The sequence below is a fragment of the Acomys minous genome, assembly GCF_964271855.1.
Source record: "Acomys minous genome assembly, chromosome: 2".
Lineage (NCBI taxonomy): Eukaryota > Metazoa > Chordata > Mammalia > Rodentia > Muridae > Acomys > Acomys minous.
This window is the reverse complement of record NC_140484.1, coordinates 46,231,151-46,253,954: the sequence shown is the minus strand read 5'-3', so window position 1 is coordinate 46,253,954 and position 22,804 is coordinate 46,231,151. Positions and strand designations below refer to the sequence as shown.

At 39.0% G+C, this 22,804-nt stretch overlaps 1 protein-coding gene across 1 annotated transcript; it reads right to left on the bottom strand.

The window, feature by feature from the left end:
• Window positions 1-8,972: 8,972 nt before the first annotated feature.
• LOC311609464 (olfactory receptor 5AN1-like) lies at window positions 8,973-9,914 on the bottom strand (the record flags this gene model as incomplete). Its single annotated transcript, XM_084802588.1, has 1 exon — window positions 8,973-9,914. The coding sequence occupies one exon, from the start codon at window positions 9,912-9,914 to the stop codon at window positions 8,973-8,975; it is 942 nt and encodes a 313-aa protein (XP_084658714.1).
• Between the last annotated feature and the right edge of the window lie 12,890 nt (window positions 9,915-22,804).

Sequence of the window (22,804 nt, the reverse complement as noted above, 5' to 3'; positions counted from 1 at the left end):
CATCTTGCCTCATGGTGCCTTCCCCCTCCTCTCCCTTCCTTCTTCTTCTTCTTCTTCTTCTTCTTCTTCTTCTTCTTCTTCTTCTTCTTCTTCTTCTTCTTCCCCTCCAGCTGCTATTCTGATTTTTTCCTTCCTCTCCTCTCATCTCTCAAACCCAAGCCTAAGAACCTAAAGTTCTAGCTACTTCTCTATAGCCCAGGTATAGGCTTCAGCATCTTTATTTAGTCAATCATGGATAATTGGGAAACATTCCCTCCCATCATATGGTTACAAGAGATAGTTGAACATTCATAACAATGCCCAAGGTAGGGTGGCAACCAGATCTCAAGGCACTGAAATCAGCTTGTACCTTCCTCCAAAATGTCCCTCCTTTGTTCCTAATTTAAAATGTCATACACAGTAAGAATAATTATGAAACAACCATAAAAACCAATAGGTAAGAGTTACATACACAATGTCTAGTCTAAAAGTATTTGTCAACCTTGAAGAAAATATTTATCCTATCTTAGTGAGCCTAAGGTTCTATACCTAAATTATTCTCTATCATAATTTGTATCTATCAACTTAGAAACATCTATGTAGAACTTAAAACATCATTGTAACTCTTTTTTTTTTCACATTTAAAGTAAACTTTATTAAATGTTAAATACTGACCAAGAGACTTTGGTTAGGACCACTCCCTGGAATTTCCCAACTAAGTGGTCCTAAGACTCACGTTACAGGGGTTTATGAAGACCACCATACTTCCCCATGAGCCTTTGTTAATTTCTGAGAACTTCGACTCCCAGCATTTCAGGTTACCTGGTCCTTGGCCTATGGGGCTAATGGATTAATTTAATCAACTAAGTTGAATTGTAAAACTATTCAACCCCTCAGAGACTTGAGAAGGAATACAGTTAATTAACTGAGCAAATAGCAAACAGGAAGTGCAGGCTAGCAGCTTCCAAAATTTGAAGAAAAAAATACAGAGACAGTTTGATATCTGTACAGGCACCTAAAAAGACTACAGCTTTGGAGCATCATAGTCAGCCTTCTGGCCCAGTATATATTACAGATGTATTTGTGAAACAAATGAATGTAACATTTTTATAATTCCTAATTGTTTTGTAGTTCTTCTTGCTGTATGTAGTTTACTGTATTTATATGTAAATATATGATGTAATGTAAATAATGATAATGAAAAGTTTTTAAAAAGAAAAAAAAAGATGTTTTGTGAGATATTATTCACTAGCTAGGAAGTGCAGGGCTTGTCTCCATCAAAAATTGGGCATTACAAATACTAAATCTGTGACATTTGTGACAATATGAATGAACACAGTAGACAGGGAAACCAAGAGATTGAATATAATAGTGTAGAATACTGATGATCCGAGACTGAGTGTGGGGGGGAGTGGTGGGGGCGAGAGGAGACTGGTTTTGGTGCTATAAACAGTAAGAGTTATTCTGGCGCTCTATTGCTTAGTAGATTGAATATCAATAGTGTATGTTTCAAGACAGTTTCAAGCAAAGGTTTTCTAAATAGCTTTTTGATAGCACACAAAATGATGGGCTCCACTTTGAAGTCTTCCTACACTCATATTGTGTTTATGTTCACACCTCCTATCATGCTTTGTGCAATATTTTCTGCATTTGAGAGAAATGGCTGATGTTTTTCTCCCTCCCCCATTATGAGGGCAGGGTTTTGAATATGTGATTTTTTAAATTTTATTATTTTATTAACTTATTCAGATTACAACTCAATTGTTATCCCATCACTTGTATCCTCCTGTTCCTCCCTCCCTCTCGCTTTCACCCTATTCCCCTCCCCTGAATATGTGATATTTTATACACACACACACACACACACACAAAAAAGGCCAATAATTTAAGGTAATGGATATGGAAGTTGCTCTGATTTGGGTATTATTCAATGTATACATACACCAAGACGTCATGACATACTCCATAAATATGTACAGATCTTGCAGCAATCCAAAGTTATAAAAATAAAGACAAAAAGGAAGCAGGTTTTTGCAACATTCCAGAAAAGTTTTCCTCTAGTGAATTCCATATGTCCTTCTGAGCCTTGTGTAGTCCTTCAGAAATGGACTTTTATGCATTTTTAGCTGTTTCAAAAGAAATATGCTCTTAAGAATATGCCTGGATGGGTGGCCACGTATCCCCTGTGTATATTGTATTGTTTCCTTGGCATGGGATGAATGTATCCATTTTCTCATGTGTTACAACCCCCCATTCTTTCAGTGCTGGCTGTGTATAAACTCAAGGAATATTTGGTAAACCTTTGAATATCTCTTCATTTCTGGTCTTAGTCAAATGGTGTCACCTCCGAGTTCTTGTTAGAATTTCCCCCTCAGACAACACTAAGTATCTAAATTGCTAGAGATAACATGCTTTAGATAAGTATGTTTAGGTCTTAATGATCTGGCAAAACAATTATTATTGAATAATAATCTTGTTTTTAATGAAAGACCTAGGATCATAAGTCCTATCACTTGACTATGGAGAACCCAGTCTGCATCTCTGTCTATTCTTCTATGAATTGTGAAACCTTATAAAAGATCTAAGCATGCAGGTAATAATTATTCTGTTCCATCCATTGTATCATTTCACACACTTTCTAACCCTAGAACACAGTACATTTAATATAGGTGACAAAAATAATGTATACCAGGTCCCTCACATTTGTTTTTAGTATCTATTATTACAGTGTTTACCCAGGCTTACAGTCTTTGCTTATCCTTATTACAATGACATCATACAAGTCTTCCTAAACCAAACTCAAAGAGATCCTTGAAATGTCAAAAACAATTTGGTAATGAGACCCCTTTGGCTATGTACATCATGGAATTTCATCTGGATGTAATGAGAGTGTTTCAGGATACATCAGTTATTGCTTTTGACATAGACTCAAGTCACAAGACATGTTTGTTTAGTAACTTCTACTTGAAAATATTAGATCATTTTCCTTCACTCCTTATAATATAGATAAGTTTCTTCCTTTTTAAAACAACAACAGTAGGGCTGGGCGTGGCACATGCCTTTAATCCCAGCACTTGGGAGGCAGAGGCAGGCGGATCGCTGTGAGTTCAAGGCCAGCCTGGTCTACAAAGCGAGTCTAGGACAGCCAAGGCTAACACAGAGAGACCCTGTCTCAAAAAACCAAAAAAAAAAAAAAAAAAAAAGCAAAAGACAACAACAGTAATAGACAAAGATGTGACTAACATCTTCTTGGGTGACTAGCAATGAGAGATGCCAGATAGAATCCTGTTACATCAGGTTGTTCATTTCAGGAGGCGTTACCAGGACATTGTAAAACTATATATTTTCAGGCTGTAGACATCCTCTGTATAGTACATTCATCAGTCCTCACAGCTAAAATGTGGAAAAGTTTCAAACATCGATTATTATGAATACCTGTGAATGGAATAATTCATGCTGACATCACCTCTGAAGTCACTGAAAGCAGTAGCTTCCCAAGACTAAGATGCCGTTCCTACGGAAGCAAGATAACCACTGGTTCATATTAACATCATTGTCTGTATCTATTATGTCTAACTGAGCCTTTGTTTAAACTCTGTGAATTTTGTAGTACGTCGTCTATGTTCCCGCGATGGTAGCTTGTGGACAGATCTCTCAGAAACATGCATATGTGTGACCTTAGTAACAGGGAGTCCTCTGCTGAAACCATGGGATCACCATAGTGCAGAACATGAAAGCAAATATGTCAAAGCTGGAGGAGCTTCCAGGGCTAGAACTCAGACAGACACACAAACATGAGGTATAGAACACGGAAACAGCTGTCAGATATGAAGCACAGGTGCTGAAGGCCTTAGACCTGCCTTTGCCTTACGGGATCCATACGTTATTATAACCAAGGCATTCACTATTCCAAACAACATTCTTAATATGGCAAGCAGAAACTGTACAAAGTGTCAGTGCTGTTATTCATTAGAACCGGGCGCTGTTATTTTTTAATTTATGTGTAATAATATAAATGTATATGCCAAAAATAAAATAAAGTCTCTAAAATAAAAAAGTAATCATTAAATCAATGCAAAATTTGAAGACAGACAGACAGACAGACAGACAGACAGACAGAAAGAAAGTGTCAGTGCAGGATAGATTTAACAGCTGGGGTATGACCCAGAAGAAATGGGTATGTCTTTCTTTTAAGGTTTCTTCTGGCTCATTTGTAGAGGTCTGAATAAAATTGGGGAACATGGATAATCAAACCAGGAATAGCATTGTCTTCCAGTCTCTAAATGTTGAGAAGTTCCAGGCTTAGTAGGACTCCTGTGTGGGACAGTCTGCACTTCTTTCATTGTGTCCCATAAGCTTAGGTATGCTGCATATTCATTTTCATTGAATTCTAGAAAGTCTTCTGTCCCTTTATTTCTGTTTCAACCCATTTTTTCATCCAGTAGAAGGTTGTTCAACTTCCATGCATTTGTAAGCTTTAGGTTGTTTCTATTGTTGATACCCAGCTATAATCTGTGGTGGTCTGAATGGATGCAGAGAGTTATTTCAATTTTCTTACATATTGATACTTGCTTTGTTTCTAAGTTTATGGTTTTGGAGTAAATCACATGAGATGCTGAGAAGAAGGTATGTTCCTTTTGTGTTTGCATAAAGTGTTCTGTATGTATCTATTAGGTCTATTTTGTTTATAACATCTGTTAGCTCCAGTATTACTCTGTTTAGTGTTTGTCTAGATGGCCTGTCTATTGGTGAGAGTATGGAATTGAAGTCTTAACTAACACTGTGAGGGTTAATATGTGATTTAAGCTGTAGCAGTGCTTCTTTTACAAACCTGGGTGCCCTTATGTTTGGGGCATAGATATTAAGAATTGAAACGTTGTACAGGAGTGGTGGCAGTGCATTCAATCCCAGCACTCAGGAGGCAGAGGCAGGCACACCTCTGTAAGTTTGAGGCTAGCCTGGTCTATAAAGCAAGTTCCAGGACAGCCGGGGTTAGGTCTGTTTTGGTTTTGTCTTTTTGGTTTGTTTGCTTGGTTGGTTGGTTTGTGTCTTTTTATTGAAGTATTCAGACCACCGATATTGAGAAATATTAATGACTGATGATTGTTGATTCCTGTTGTTGCTTTGTGTACTTCCCTTCTTTTGTTTTTGCTGGTGTGAGATTATTTGTTTCCTGTGTTCTCATGGGTATACTTAACCTCCTTAGACTGGAGTTTTCCTTGTATAAACTTCTGTAGGGCTGGATTTGTAGATAGATACTGTTTAAATTTGGCTTTATCATGGAATATCTTTTTTTTCCTACATTTATAGTAATTGAAAGTTTTGCTGGTTGTAGTAGTTTGGGCTGGCACCTGTGATTTCTTAGAGTTTGCAGCACATCTGTCCATGCCCTTCTGGCTTTTAGAGTCTCTGTTGAGAAGTCAGTTATAATTCTAATAGGTTTGCCTTTATTTGTCACTTGGTCTTTTTCCGTTGCAGCTCTTAATAGTCTTTCTTTTTTTTCTGTGTGTTTACTGTTTTGATTATTATATGGCCAGAGGACTTTCTTTTCTGGTCCAGTCTATTGGTTCTCTGTAAACTTTATAGTCATGTCCTTTTTTAGGTTATAATTTTTTTCTATGATTTTGTTGAAAACATTTCCTGGGCCTTTGCTCTTCTTCTCCGTCTATTCCTATTATTTTTAGGTTTGATCTTTTCACAGTGTCCCAGATTTCCTGGATGTTTTAAATCAGGAATTTTTTAGATTTAACATTTTTTTTGGCAAGGTATCCACTTTTTCTATAATATCCTCCATACCTATAGACCTATAATAATTCCAAACCCAGATTCTCTTGTCCATTTCTTGCATTTTGTTGGTGAAGCTTGTCTCTGTAGTTCCTCTTTGCAATCCTAATTTTTTATTTTCAGATTATCCTTAGTTTTATTTTCTTTATTGTTTATATTTACATTTTCAGGTCTTGAATAGTTTTGTTCATTTTTCCAATTGTTTGTGTTTTCTTTTTTTGTTTGTTTTGTTTTTGTTTGTGTTTTCTTGGCTTTCTATAAAGGATTCATTCATTTTATCCAATTGTTCGTGTTTTCATGGATTTCTAAAAGGGATTTGCTAATTTTCTCTTTAAGGACCTCTATCATCTGCATATGGTTGGTTTTAAGGTCTTTTTCTTGTGCTTTAGCTATGTTATAATAAGATAGCTGGACTCTCATGGAGAGATATTGCCTTGGCTGTTTTGATTGTTTTTATGCTGATGTCTAGGCATCTTGGCTTGGGAAGATTATGTCTAGGTGCTAATTTCTGATTTCGTCCTTGTTGGGTTGTTGTTTTCTTCCTTGGCTTCTGTTTCCTTGCTGGATTTTTGCAGCGTGATACCTGTGGATTGCTTGTGTTGCTGGCCTGTTCAGCTGGTGTCTTCACAGGGAATGCTTGCTGGTGTTGGAGGCAGAGATACTGGGATGAGTTAGGGGAAGGAAGGTTGAAGGTGAAAGTGATCTTTTGTGATCTTTTTGGGGTGAGGTTAGAGAGGAAAAGGAATCCACAGTGGGTTCCCTGCTCTAGAGCTGGAGATGAGACTGAGGAGGGGTTGGATCTCAGGGGCAATATGAGAGGTGTGGGTCCACTTCAGCCTGTTTGTTACGGGAGGAGTAACCCTTGGTTAACAGATGGTACCTGCTGGGGTTAGGGGCTGTGATAAAGCTACCAAGTTGGGGAATATTAGAAATGGATGGACTGTGGGATTCATAATATAAGTGAGCAGTGGGGAAGGAAGGCTGCAGTTGGTGTTCTGTTGCAGCACTGGGGATGAGGTTAGGGGTTGGGTCTAGGGGAACAGAGAGAGAGAGAGAGAGAGAGAGAGAGAGAAGAGAATGTCTGTGGGAGGCCTATCTCAGCATGTCTTTTCTAAAAAATATTCATACCTCTTGCCTATAACCACAAAACCCTAATTTACATATTTTATCTTTATTTTTATCTTCAGAAAAAAGAAAATTTATATTTTATATATTAAATTTATGGGAAAATAATATTTTTCTATAATCTTTTTGCAATAAAATTTATGCAGTAAATATTTTTTGAAGTTAATAACTTGAATGATTTCAAGTGAGTCTCCTTCATGCATAATTAGCATATTCCAGATAGTCAGTGTTATTGGAGATACATCTTACCTAATTTGTTTGGAATCTATTTATCTTAAATTCTTTGATAAATTCAGGCTTAAATAATTGGAAACTGCATGAGGTTCTAGCTGTCTATAAGTACCAAAATTAAACTTTAGCATGGTTTATAGTAAAAAAAAATAAGCTATAGTATAAAATGAGTTATTTATATAGGATAAAATAGTATGAATGACTAGAGTTTACAATTTTTGGGTTGTTGGGTGTCTGATAATACTAAGCCATATGTTATTGGCATGAGGTTTGGTTCTGCTGAACAGAAACAGCCAAAAAACTCAAGAGCCTAATAACAAAGCTTTATTTTGTTTTCTATCATTTAGTCCTCCAAAGTCAGCCCAGGTCATCTCCCAAATCCCTACTGATAGAGCAATGTCTGCAACAATGCCTGTCCCAGTGGCAAAGTGAGAAAGCACACAGGGAAAAGTGTGATCCGTTTCTGAAGACTCCTTCCCCTCAAGGCTTCAGATCACCTCTGCTCCTCTTCCATTAGGCAAAACCCATCATAGTCAAAAGTGATTTTGAGCATTTCTCATGTATAGTCCTAAGTGACAAAGAAACTAGAGGAAAGTTAATATGGAGCAAGCTATTGCCATTGCCTACTAATCACAAACTTTTTTTTACCTGCCCAAGCGTAGAGATGTAATGACGCTCTTTAGAACACAGGCCATCCACCCTCCTCTTAGACACTACTGCTCAGGGCCCAGGATCTTTGAGTACACTTAGTAGTTTCTTGATTATTCTTATGTCGTTATTTTAATTTTGGAAACCTGTGTAGTATTTTCCCTGTTTGCTGTTAGTCTTTAGAAAATTGAGCATTCAGAAACTTCTTACTACAGTGACTTCATATATGCTGCCTTTAGAAATAGAAGAGATATTTGGATTATCAGAAGCAATTTGATAGTAAGATTCCATTGTCTAGGATAACCAGGGATAAATGTCATGATTTAAGGGGACACAGGAGAGGGAGCTAAAGACCTGCAGTATCAAATTCTTTTACTGGTCATTTAGAATTTAAATATGAAATCTCATGTAGACTCTGGTTTCAAGAATCAAATACTCAAGCCAAGCGTAGTGGCGCACGCCTTTCATCCCAGCACTCAGGAGGCAGAGGCAGGCGGATCGCTGTGAGTTCGAGGCCGGCCTGGTCTACAAAGGGAATCCAGGACAGCCAAGGCTACACAGAGAAACCCTGTCTCAAAAAAAAAAAACAACAACAACAAAAAATAGAACAAAATAGTCACACTAATATTAAATAGCTCTGAACAAACCATATCCTCCATCACTACCTGTTAAGAAACAGAGCCAACATCTAACAACTACTGAAGTTTAGTGCACATCTTCTTCACATGGCCAGTAGCTGGTGGGGACAAGGATATGATCCAAACATGATAGATGCTCAGCACTGTTTTGCCTTAGAAATACTTTAGCTATCATTAGTTCTTTTTTTTTTCAGGAGGCACAGCCATGTCAAGGTTAATTTTATTCCTTCGAACAGTAGGCTCCCTGTTCGCAAATAAAGGACAACCATGGTCTCTACCAGGTCATTCTTATGCTGAACTGGGCCACATCTGTGACACAAGAGTTCTGGGCCCAGGGAGCCTCAGGCAAGCATGTTCTGTAAGGGCAGGGCATAGGGCTGAGAAGTCCTGAACTTCATTTTTGGTGTTCATGAGAAGGATAAGCCTTCAGGACTTACAAGGATCCTGTTTCAGTAGCATCAGATTAGTTGCAGTCTATATTGCTAGGACAGTCTGTATCAAGTTGAGCCTTTGTTTAAAGTAAGTAGGTATGTTGTAGGGCAGATCTGTCAGAAATCTCAGAACATTTTAATTGCAGCATTCCACCTTCCTCTGTAACCTCTTTACAGCATCTCTGATTTCCTTGTTCCTTAGACTATAAACCAAAGGGTTCAACACGGGGATCATTACAGTGTAGAAGACAGATGCAAATCTGTCAAAGCTGGAGGAGCCACCAGAGCTGGAACTCAAATAGACAAAGATACCAGAACTATAGAATAGGGAAACAGCTGTGAGGTGAGAAGCACAGGTGTTGAAGGCCTTGGACCTGCCCTTAGCTGAAGTGATCCTCAGGATGGACGAGACGATATAGCCATAGGATATCATGATGGCTAAGGCATTTGTAAGCCCAAACAACATTGTTAATATGGCAAGCAGGACCTGTGTAAAGAAAGTGTCAGTGCAGGATAGATTTAGCAGCTGCGGCATGTCACAGAAAAAGTGTCTGATGACATTAGGACCACAGAACTGGAGCTGCAACAAAGCACATATCTGAGATGAAGAACCTATGAATCCTGCAATATAGCTTCCCATCATCATCCGAGCACAGAGGGCGGGTGACATGATTGATGAATAGAGCAGAGGGTTACAGATGGCAGCATACCTGTCATAGGCCATGGCTGTCATGAGACAAGATTCGCTCAGCCCCGTAGTGGAAAAGATAAAGTATTGAACTATGCAGCCTACAAAGCTGATAACCTGCTTTTCCTGGAAGAAGTTGGAAAGCATCTTGGGGACTGTAGAGGTGATATAGCAGAGGTCTATAAAGGACAGATTACTGAGGAAGAAATACATGGGTGTGTGGAGGTAGGAGTCCATCCTTATTAAAACAACAAGGCACAGGTTCCCAGTCAGCGCTGTAATGTAAAGGATGAGGAATACAACAAAGAGCAGTGCTGTGGTTTGGGGGAAATCGGAGAATCCCAGGAGGATGAACTGGGTGATCTCGGTAATATTTCTTCCTTTAATCATTGCCTCCAAGAGCCTAGTATCAGAGAGGAGAAAAGAGTACAGGGTTGCCTCAAGTAAAGTGATAACATTTTTTGTCTCTTGCTCCAGTGAGCCTGCAGAGGGAAAATCACTCCATTGTCCTTCTGTAAAAACAGGCCAGAGTTTCCTCTCCAGCTGTCAATGAAAACCTACTCTTTTTCCTCAATCTATATGAATCTTAACTGATTCATATAATGTCATGAGAATTTTCAAAAGATATCTTTGTAGATTGACTGGAAATATTTACTAAAGAACCCATGAAATTGCTGAGGTTATGAAATAAAATGCAAATGCCATCGATTGAAATGAAATGGTTTTAGTGGTTTACTGACAGTTCTTGGAGTAATTACTGCTTCATACTCATGATAGTGTATGTGGCATTATTTCAAAATAAATGTGAAATAGTTTTGTATCCCAGACTATGATTTTAGTAATTTTTATTAATTTTTTCTTTAAGAAAAGTTACCTTCTTTATAAATATTTCTCAAATGCTTTGCTAATATATTCAACACAACATTTTGAAAGCCATCTAGAGTATAATATAATTTATAATTGTGATAGAATTATTAATATGTTCCCAATAAAATTATGGAATAAATCTTGGTTAAGCCTTTCTATAAAACATCCAATCCAGATTGTGTGTAGTTCATTCTTGGCACCAAGGAAGGATTGTCTCAATTTTAGGGTATGTTTGTTTCTTGGGCAATAACGTATCAGAAATACAGTCATAGGTTCAGAGTAAGAGGTTCGGGTGTGATGTTCCCTTGCACTATGAATTTTTCTAAACAGCTTAAGAAAACTGAAGTTGCTCTCTTCTTAAGAAAGTGAACACCAGTGTCCTTGAATCTCAAGTTTACTGACAGGGTCATGAGCACCCCAGAAACACTGACTTAAAGGCATCAGTTCAGGGAAACCCTTGATCCATCAGCTGTGGTAGATTTCATCATTTTCTTAAACTGCACCTTGGTAACATGAGCAGCCAAGTTTCTGTGTGTTCTGTGTAGCCCTCTATTTCCAGAAGAGACTGGAGAAACGTGGATTCTAGCTTTTACTCCCAGTAGTAAATATTTTTCTTGATAATTCTGAATATACTCGCTCTCTTTGATCAATATATCCCCCGTGTTTACCATCTCTCTGGACAGTTAAACAAGGAAGGCTGTCTGATGTGACTCTTGAATGGAGACTTCATTAGGAACATGTAGCTAATCCCAGACTTTCCAAGTGCTGGACCTGATAAAGTTGTGATCAGTTTGAGGTGTGTGAGGCACAAAACCAGAGAATGCTACTGAGTAACAAGTGATTCAAGTTAAAGAAGCCAGAAGGCTGACATTCAGACCCATACTATCTGCGTCTCTTTTGTGCAGCCAACTATCTGTTTTGTCATCCTGATAGTCCCAGACGGCCAGCACAACCACGGAGAAAAAGAAAAAAGCTTTTTGAAGCCTTTCAATTGAAGGGCAAAAGAAGTTGCATGACTATTGTGTCATGTTATTAATGTAGTTTGTCTCTAAGTAACCGAAAGCTAACCAGGCTGTACATCTTTATAGAGATCATTATTATTTTAAAAGCAAAATTCTGAAGAGGAAAAAAAAAGCATTAGCATTGGAAACAGATAATCGTATTTTGATTTCCGCCAACTTTGCTGAAACTAAGCAAGTTTTGATTCAGCTCTCTCTGAAAGTCTTATATCACTGTCGGGATTTACACTCACTGTTCCTTTGCAGTTGAAATCCCCCTTAGTCTCACAACACAAACAAACAGAAGGTAACAGATTTCAAAGTCAGATATGTAAGAATTCAACACCCATCTCATGCCCCAGATTAATATCAGATTTTTATGTTTGAGTTAATTCTATTCCCTGAAGGTTAGAAATCTGAGAAAAGAGAGAAACACTCAGGAGGCAGAGGCAGGAGGATCACTGTGAGTTCGAGGCCAGCCTGGTCTACAAAGTGAGTCCAGGACAGCCAAGACTCAAAAATAAAAAACAACAGCAAACAAACAAACAAACAAACAAAAGAACAAACAAAAGAGTAAGGAAGAGAGGGAAAGGTGAATGAGAATAGGTAGAAATTAATTTCCAAAACCTTTGTCTCACACAAGTCCTACTGTAAAAGCAACACGGGTCTTGAGATGACACAGATTCCACCTTCAAAGTCTTGACCTTTATTCTCAACCCCAATCCTAGAAGAAGACATGGTTTTTGTAGAAGATTCAATCTGCCTATTTATCTTCTTTTATATTTCCCACTTGAGCTCAGCTGCTGTCCTAAATGGATGTTTGGCCATGGACTTAACTGTCCACTCACAGCAAGTGAGACACCAACACTGGGATCCTGCTGAGAGCTAAGGTGAAGGAGGAAAGCCAATTAGAGAAAATACACTACAGACACTTGCTCTCTGGTGTAATGGTTGCCATGGAGATTTCCCTAATGGTTTCAGGCCCACTTTGCCATGTGTACCAATTCTCCACTTTCCCCTGGTCCTATAATGATCTCAGGGTTGTTACTCTACTGACTTCAGAGCTATTTGTGCTGGAAAGGACATAAGAAACATTCTAGTGCCCAAACTCTCAGCTGTTAGGGTGCAATCACAAGATCAGAGATGCTAGAGGATTTGCCCACAGTGGCCCAGTTGACTAGTCACGGAGCTTGATAACACTAGGTTCCAGCTGCAGTGTGTTCACAACACACTCTTTGAGGTCTGCAGACACTTGCTTCCTCACACACCTAACCTAAATCAGTCATCCTAACAGTAATGTTATTTCCACACATATGAGAGGACATTACAGATGGGAGATATGCACCAGTTCTTCTTCATCACATTAGTGACTTAAAATGATCATGAATTCAAATGTTGCTATCACAGAACTCAGAATGCTGGCTTTATGTGACTTTGTGTGAGTTTGTAAAGATTAGCCTCCTCAGGCCTCACTACTGTCACCCACTAAATGGGGCTATCGGTAGTTAACGGTTCATAGAGAGAGACTGACACTACATAAGCAGGGCGTAGTATCATCATGTTTCTATGTAGCACACAGGTTGTTCATTCTGCTTTGCCTTGCACCTCTTCCCAGTATCTTATCCTGTACTTCGCATTCTTCATTAAATTTTTTTTTCATTATAAATATCTACCTTGTCATCTAGAGGCGAGGCCATGAAGAATTTCCCCTGCCCACACTGGCATTTCCACTAATATTGCCACTATGCTGGTCTTGTTCACATAAGCGTATTGTTGAGAGTTCATGGGTTTACCTTCCCTGTCATGCCTAGGGAACAGGATCTATTAGCATGAGTCCCTTGGTCTCTGGTTCTTCCAGGGTCAGGGTTTGCATTGCAGATGCATCCATTTGGACTGGGCTCCCCACAGACACTGGCACATCACACACATGTAACAACAATAAAGAAGAGATCATGAATTTGGGAGGTGGGGTGACACAGGAGGAGTCGGAATGGGGAGAGGAGAGGGAAGAAGTAATGTAGTGTCCATGCATGAAATCCTTATAAAAAACTATTAAATGTAAAACTCTAGGTCAATTCTCCAAATTCTGTGGCTGTCCTTGGAGGAGGTTTTGAGTGTAACAGGAAGTGCTCATCGTTATCTTAGTTACTGGTGGTACAGGCAATCTCAGTTTATCTGCTTTAGCCAAACTTACTTGTAGGGAGGAATGAGTGGATGTAACATGTGAGCGATCTACTTCCTGCTGCAAGGTGTGTACTTCTACGTACCCCTGCAAACAGTATACAGGATGCTGTCCTTGCTCATAAAATTACTGGCATGAGTCGTCAGCTCATGTAAACTTCTTGATCACAGGTTTCTGTCTCCTTTCCCTGTCCCAACCCCCCCCCCCCGCCCCCACTGACACTGCACTGTTTGGGACCCCATGTTCCTGCAGGTTCAGGGTAACTATTCAACTATTCATTCAAGCCTAAGTCCTGTTAGGGGTGACGTGTGAAATGAAGACATGGGAGTAGACACCCTTGGATTGAAATGGTTCTTTGACAAATTCATTCACGCATGTAATAGATTATGGCTGCTTTCCACACTCTTTTGTCCCTGTCCCACCCTTGTCATCCCTCTTTCTCCCTATAAACCATTTCCCTACATTCATGTCTTTTTTTTTCTGGTTTTGTGACTAACTGATTAGACCAGGGTCACTTCTGAGATTACGGATTCGGAGGAATAGATTGGAGCATGGCGGATTCACCCTTATATGTACAACTGAAGACAAAGACTGTTCCTCTCCCAGAATCTATCAGTAATCAATAGTTCAACAGTGAGGGTCAGGGCCTCCTGAGCCCCTCCTTCATCTATGATTGACTGTTGACAGACTTAGTCTTGTGCTGGCCCAGTGCAGGTAACTGCAGCTTCTTTGAGACCGTGATTGCAATGACTGTGTCACACTCTGGGGCAACATTTTTCAGCCCTTCTACTTATCTTTTTCTGGCTCATGTATTCTTTCAGCTTGCTCTCCTGTGACATTCCCTGAGCCTCAGAGGGTATACCCTTTAATGCCTGTTGAGAGCCGTGGTTGAGTATACATGCACTGAGCAAAGATTGGTTGTTCTGTAGCTGTGTTTCTGTTTCCGTAAAGGTAGAGATATATCTGAGTCACAGGGTGAAATGACAATGTGACGTCATGCACCCTGAGCTGGATAGGTGAGAGTGTGACGGAACCAGTTTACCAACCCTGAGAGTGCTGCTGCGACAGGAGACAAGGAACAATGAGCCATCACGCTTCCTTTTCTTTAGGAGCACATTTTCTCACCTCAGACATGGGTGTAAATTAAATTGTCTAATGATTCTTAGTTTCTTTGAGTTGATGATGCTTCAAAGGAATCTATCAGAAACTGGGTTCTCTACTTACCAAACTGCAGTCACTTACCACCTGTGCATGTAGTTTTATTTTATTTTCAGGGAACTAAACAAATTAGTAACTTTGCTTCTGACACTGCACGAGTTCTTAAGATGTTATAGCTGTTAAAGCCACTAGATAGGCATGTTGCAATGTTTGGCAAGTACAGTATTAATATTCTGAGAACTGCTTGACTATTTCTGTTATGCTACTGGAGTCTTAGGTTTTTTTTTTTTAAATCTTCCCACTCTATCCTACATATCATTAAAACACTCGTTATTTTCATGTATTTCTTTCAGTAAGCAATCCTATCAAATTTTATATTAGTTGGCTGTTTGGCTTACACAAGGAATTTGAAATCTTAGTTACAATGTTTTTATGTTTCTTCTAAATATAAAGTTCCATCATCTCAGGTATCTCCATGTGTTCTTTCCTTAGAGATATTAATCAAGTAATAACAATTTAAATACATAGTTTTTCAAGTCTGATTCTATGGATCTGGAAGAAAGAATATGGGAGAGCCAAAAAAGAAAGAAAACCAGAAGGAAGTTGTTTTTGTGTAATCAGTGTTAGTTGGCTTCCACCATTGTAACAAAAATGATTTAAAGGAAGAAAGATTTGCTTTGGCTATTGGTTTGAGAGATATCAGTGCATGGTCACCTGGATCTGTTGGTTCTGGGCCATCATGAGACAGAAGATTATGTCAGGGAGCAGAGAATGGAGAAAGGTACTCAGTTAACAGCAGAGAGGAAGGAGATGGGCAAGGTAGACTCATACACGACATACCTGCCAGTTTCCCCTTCCTAAACTAGGTGCTACTGCCTTCATTCTCCACCACTTTCCAATAGCCTGTTCAACCATGGACCCTTTGATGGGTTAACCCATTAGTGAGGTTAGAAGCCTCATTATAAAATTGCTTCCCAGAAGCCTGCCCTATACACTGTTTTATTGGGAGCAACCTTTAAACACATGAGCCTTTAGGGGCACTTCAGATCCAAACCATAATACATGTGCTGAAACACCACACTATGCTCTATTGGTGTGTGTAATTATCCCACGTTAGTGGAAATGTAAACAGTAAAAGAATTACAACTATTTGTAAAAAAAAGAATCGGGACAGAAATGATGGAGAGACTAAAACAATGGCACAGTGATTCAATGTAAATTTGCTAACAGTGGTTGAGTGATCCTAGGCATCATCAGATACTATCTTATTAAGTTTACCATCACCTTTTTGAAGGATTGTTATTTATCATCTCCGTTTTACTGATTAAAAAACAGGTATAGTTATATTAAATAAAGTGATCAAGGTTACATAGCTTGTATATGTTGAAGTCAGTATAGCAGGAATTTGATTACGTGGCTGCCAAAGACTTGGTGCATGCCAGTTTTGATAAAGACATAGAAGACACAGAACATTGGGGCTAGAGTGATGGCTTCATGCTTAAGATCTCTTCCTGTTCTTACACAGGACTCAAGTTCAGTTCCTACCAACCATGTAAATCTGTTCACAACCTCCCATATATAACTCCAGCTCTAGGGAATTTTGTTCCTTCATTCAGAACCTGCATTCCTATGACATATACTCACCTACACACATAAAACTTAAAAAAAAAAGACATACAGTGTTGGGAGATTAATCATCTACATGGATTAGGACAAACTCCATCTTGTGTTTGTTTATCTTGACATACTGTGAATAACTTCCCTTTCACATCCCAGAGTGTCCCATTTGGATAAATCCTAGGATTACCCCACCTTAAAATACCCTTAAAAGGCAAAGTTCAAAGGATTGAAAGGAAAATTGGAATTTGATTCCATTTAGTCATGAAGGCCCTCTGAGTGTGTGGAGAAATGGAATTGGTGGGGAACATTTGTCTCTTTTCTCCATCCACCACTCTTGGGAGTAATTAACTGAATTAGAAAGTGTCTGTTAAAATTGTCTTTCTCTCCTCTTTACTGTACCCTAAGGAAATAGAAGGGAATTGTAGTTGGAATCAGCTTCCTTGCAGCAATGGCCAGTAAGAACTATGGCCCCAAACACAAGAGCCTAGGGAAAGTTGAACACTCACTATGATGTGGCTTCTAACTTCTGAGAGACATCTACACACACCTGGAGACTAGAGTCCTGCTCAGCACTGTCTCTACCGTTTCACCAAATCACACCTGTCAGGAGCTACACACTTCCTAAATGTCTGTGTGAATCATACCTGTCAGGAGCTACACACTTCCTAAATGTCTGTGTGAATCATATCTGTCAAGAGCTACATACTTCCGAAATGTCTGTGTGAACCACACTTGTCAGGAGCTACACACTTCCAAAATGTCTGTGTGAGGACATCTAAATAGGTGCAATGTGTTTTCTGCTCTCAACACTTTTTGGGTCTGTTTTTCCTTCTTCCTGTTCTCTTATGCACTTCACTCAAAGACCCCAGACTGCCAGGTTTGATGTCTGTTTTTTTTTTTGCTCCTCTTCCTCCTCCTCTCCCTCCTCCTCCACTTCTTCCTCCTCCTCCTTTTCCTTCTCCTCCTCTTCTTCAAGAAACCCATGGAATAACAATAATTTCAATAAAAAGAGATGATTTCTTTGAAAAAATATCTAACAGAATTTCAAACATCAGTCAATGGATAAGGAGGAATGGGGTTTTCATGTAGCTTACCACCTTGATGGCAGGACTTAATGCTTTTGATAAGAAGTCAATTTGAAGCTCAATTTCCTCTGTAAATCTAGCTAGCACTATATCTTTAGTATATACTCATTGTTATTAATTATTAATGCAACAATCCGCACCTCTGATAGCCAACTTGTTATGGTCATGACATACCACACTTAAAGCTATTTTTACAAAAACCTAGAGTTTTAAAAAGTAATTTATTCAGATTATAACTAAATTTTTATCCCATCACTTGTATCCTCCCATTCCTCCCTCCCTCTCACTCCCACTCTATTCCCCTCCCCTAGGTCCATGACCGAGGGGGATCTCCTCCCTTACTTTGTGGTCACAGGCTATAGAGTCTCATCTTGGTAACCTGCCTATTCTTTCTTTGACTACCACCAGGGCTCCCCACCAAGGGGAGGTCATCAAATATGGGGCACCAGAGTTCCTGTCAGAGTTAGTCCCTACTCTCCACATAAATGTGGAGAATGTCCTGTCCATTGGAATATACCAAGAAAATGCTCCACCACACAGCAGGGACATATGCTCAACCATGTTCACAGCAGTCTTATTCATAATAGCCAGAACCTGGAAACAGCCTAAATGTCCCTCAGTTGAAGAATGGATAAAGAAATTGTGGTACATTTACATTACGGAATACTACTCCTCTATAAAAAACAAGGAAATCCTGAAATTTGTGGACAAATGGATGGAACTAGAAATGATCATACTGAGTTAACACAGAAGCAGAAAGACTCACATGGTACATACTCACTTATAATTGGCTACTAGCCCAAAAGGGATGTCCCATGAAAGTCTTCACTTACCAGGAGATTGGGATAGATGTGAGGACATCACACTGGGACTCTAGGTAAGAGAAATATAGGAGACGGGGAAATAGAAGGATCCAGAGGATCTTAGAAACCTACAAGAAGAGCATCATAATGGATGGATTAGAGGCTAGGAGTGTCTGCTCAAACTATTGCACTAACCAAGGACAATACAAATAGTAAACATTGAACCCCTACCCATCTAGCCAATGGACAAGCGTGGAGTTGTAATTAGTCTTCTCTTATAGATGTACTCCTGATTTGATCACTGCCCCTTGGCAGGGAGACCATGAGGGCACACAGATTTACGGGAACCAGGCTATCCAGATGAGACCAGATAGGCTGTTGTCAGACAGTGGGGAGGAGAGCACCCGTGACACAGGTCTAGGGGAAGGAAGTAAGGAAGAAGAGGGAGGGAGAGTGGGAACTGAAAAATACAAGCCAAGGAATAACAATTGTGATATAATATGAATAAATTACAATACATTTTTTAAAAGCTATATGGAAACCTACTAGTGTAGAAGTTTAAGTGGAGTTACCATTCCCAATTAGACATCATATACTTCCAAATAAAATGCCAAGTACCAGTAAAAAACAAAACAAAACAAATAAAAAACAGAAAAAATAAAGTATATGTAAATAAAATAAAACAAACATTTTAAGAAGGTAAAAATTTTAAAAATGCCTTACATGACATTATGAGTTAAGAAATCTCAGAAGATGGCACTGACTTTGCTTTTTGTTGGTTAGCTACTGCTGGGCATTCAGACTACCTTTAAGCATAGATTGTTTTCCCAGTGAGACTCTCTTAGAGTCATGGATTGGGAGAATTAACATAGTAAAAATGGCCATCTTACCAAAAGCAATTTACAGATTCAATGCAATCCCCTTTAAAATACCTACACAGTTTTTTAAATTGAAAGATCAATTCTCAACTTTCATATGGAAAAACAAAACAAGACAAAAAAAAAAAAAAACCAGAATAGCTAAAACAATCCTGAAAAAATAAAAGATCCTCGGGAGGAATCTCCATACCCAATCTCAAGCTGTAGTACAGAGCAACAGTAATTAAAACATCATGGTACTGGCACAGCAATAGGCTGGTTGATCAATGGAATCAAATTGAAGACCTAGAAATGATTCCACACACATACAGTCACTTGATTTTTGACAAAGAAGCCAAATTTATTCAATGGAAAAAGGATAGCATCTTCAACAAATGGTGCTGATCTAACTGGATGTCTATATGTAGAAAAATGCAATTATACCCCTATTTATCACCATGCACAAAACTCAAGTTCAAGTGGATTAAAGACCTCAACATAAAACCAGAGATACTAAATAGGTTAGAAGAAAAAGTGGGGAAGAGCTGGAAGACATTGGCACAAGAGACAACTTCTTGAACAGAAAACCAACAGCCCAGGCCTTAAGGTCAGCAATTAATAAGTGGGACCTCATGAGGCTGAGAAGCTTCTGTAAGGCAGGAGACACTGTCAGTAGAATAAAGAGACAGCCTACAGTCTGGGAAAAGATCTTCACCAACCCTACATCTGACAAAGGCCTAATATCCAAAATATATAAAGAACTCAAGAAATTAAACACCACCTAACAACCCAATTAAGAAATAGGGCTCATTCCACTCCTTAGAATACACCCAGAAGATGCTCCACCACACAACAAGGACATATGCTCAACTATGTTCATAGCAGCCTTATTCATAATAGTCAGAACCTGGAAACAACCTAAATGTCCCTTAGTCAAAGAATGGCTAAAGAAACTGTGGCACATTTACATTATAGAATACTACTCAGCTATTAAAAACAAGGAAATCCCGAAATTTGTGGACAAATGGATGGAACTAGAAACGATCATACTGAATGAGTTAACACAGAAGCAGAAAGACTCACATGGTATATACTCACTTATAATTGGCCACTAGCCCAAAAGGGATGTCCCCTGAAAGTCTTCACTTACCAGGAGATTGGGATAGATGTGAGGACATCCTATTGGGACCGTAGGTGAGAGAAGTTTGGGAGAATGGAAAAGCAGAAGGACCCAGAGGGTCCTAGAAACCTACAGAAGAACATCATGATGGGCAGATCTGGACCCAGGGAGATCTGCTCAGACTATGGCACCAACCAAGGACAATACAAGTAGGAAACATTGAACCCCTACTCAGATATAGCCAATGGACAGGACATTCTCCACAGTTATGTGGAGAGTGAGGATTGACTGGGACGTGAACTCTGGTGTCCCATATTTGACCACTTCCCTGTGGTGGGGAGGCTTGGTGTCACTCAGAGAAAGGATAAGCAGACTACCAAGATGAGACTTGAGGCCTATGACCATATAGTGAGGGAGGAGGTGCCCCTTGGTCATAGACCTAGGGGAGGGGAATAGGGTTAAAGCAGGAGGGAGGGAGGAACAGGAGGATACAAGTGAGGGGAAACCATTGAGATGTAATCTGAATAAATTGATTAAATAAAAATAAAAAACAGGAAAAAATAATTTTTCAATCTTAAGTGGTTATCAATTGGAGATAGCTTCTGGGCTAGGGATGTGTGTGTGTGTGTGTGTGTGTGTGTGTGTGTGTGTGTGTGTGTGTGTGTACTTCTTTCAGCTCTGGAATACCATTTGATGCAGACCCATTCGGGTCCTGTTCATGATACCTCGGTCTCTGTGAGTTTATATGTGCATCAATCCTATTGATTTAGAGGACCTTGTTTCCTTGGTGAATAAATTTATTTATTACAAATAAAAAATTTTAAGTTTAAATAGAATTATATCACTGTCTTCCTCTCTTCTCTCCTTTCAGCCCTTCCTAGCTATCCTCCCCTACTCTTAAGTTGATAGCTTCTCCTTCTCCTCCTCCTCCTCTTCCTCCTCTTCCTTTTCTTCTTCTTTTTCTCCTTTTTAAAAAATAGTTATGGTATAGAGTCTACAGTTTTTCCTTGGAGGAAATGAAAGATTTTAATTTCTTTCTTATTCTCAGAAGTTGGAATTTTCACAACCATTGATGGCAGTTTCTTATAGAAGTGTAAATTGTGTAATATATGAATTACAACCCACAGGCGCTGTCTGAATTGGTACAGCCACTAAGGAAGTTTTGAGCTTGTGTATGTGTGTGTGTATGTGTGTGTGGTGTGTGAACATGTTCATATGTGTGTGCCTGTGTGTGCAGATACACTTTCTGTATGCAGGCATATGTGCACATGTGAAAACCAAACGTCAGCTCCAACGAGTATTATTTTTTGTCACATTTCTCCTTAGTTTTGAGACAGTATCTCCCACTGGACCTAGAGTTCACCAATTAGACTAGTTAGCAAGTGAGTTCTGACAATCCACCTGCCTCTGCCCTCCCCAAATGTGTGAATTACAGACATGTCCTGCTGTTCCAGCTCTGTATATGGGTGCTGGACTCCGAACTATAGTCTTCATGTTTACACAGGAGGTTTTCTACTCACTGGGCCACCTCCACAGCTCTTGATTTCCTTTTAGATACATATTTACCAAAAGTCAAGAAGTTAAAAAAACATAAACCCTGTAATTTAATTCCAAATTGTTTATCCAAGAAGAATAGAATTGTGCATCTATGTAAGGACCTTTCCACAAATGTTCATAGGAAGCTTGTTCTCAATGGTCAGAGTTAGATGTAATCCTGTAATCTATCAAGACGTAACTGATATAGTGAGCAGAGAAGACATGTGTGCAGGAGCAGGAAGTGAGAGAAGCTGAAGCAGGAAGTGAGTCAAGATCATCTTCCAGGCCGGGGTTGAAACTGCAAGGGAGAGGTGAGAGGAACTGAGCCCTTAGGATCTGCTCAGTGAACTCTCTTTCTTATTGTAATGTCTGTAAGACTTGTACATCTCTGGATATTACCACCCATCTTTCTCCTAATTCTGAAGAATTATGTCACATAAAATGAATAGTTCTTAACACTACCCAAGAATATGCCACCAAGGTAAGAATTGGCATCTTTCTTGGAAAATTTTGCCAAGAACTTGAAGACAAGACATAGTTGGAACCATTGTCTGAAACAATTGTTCAAGACTGACAGATAAGAAAGCAGTTTATTTCTGCAGAAGCTGCTGTTGGTCTTGAAGTATTAAACTACTGTGGTCCAGGACTTCTAATGGCATTAAAGTTATAGAAAGGCTATGGTTTGGTCTTAATCTGTGAAAAATTTATTCTACCTACACATACCGAGTAGCACACCCATTATCTTAGTTCTTGGGAGGTGGAGAGAGAAGGCTCAGATGCTCAAGGCCATCCTCAGTTGTATAATAAGTTCAAGGCCAACTTGGACTATGTCTGACCATGTCTAAAAGTGTTTAAATATAATCAATTTCTGAGCATAATAGTTTATATTACCTTGTTATTGGTTTATAATTTATTTATTGATAGTCTACATTACTTATCCATATTTTAAACTCTTAAATTAAAATTTATTATTATTATTATTGTTGTTGTTATTACTATTATCACATGTGTGTGTGTTATGCATCTGTGTGAACATGTTTGGGTGCACATGAAG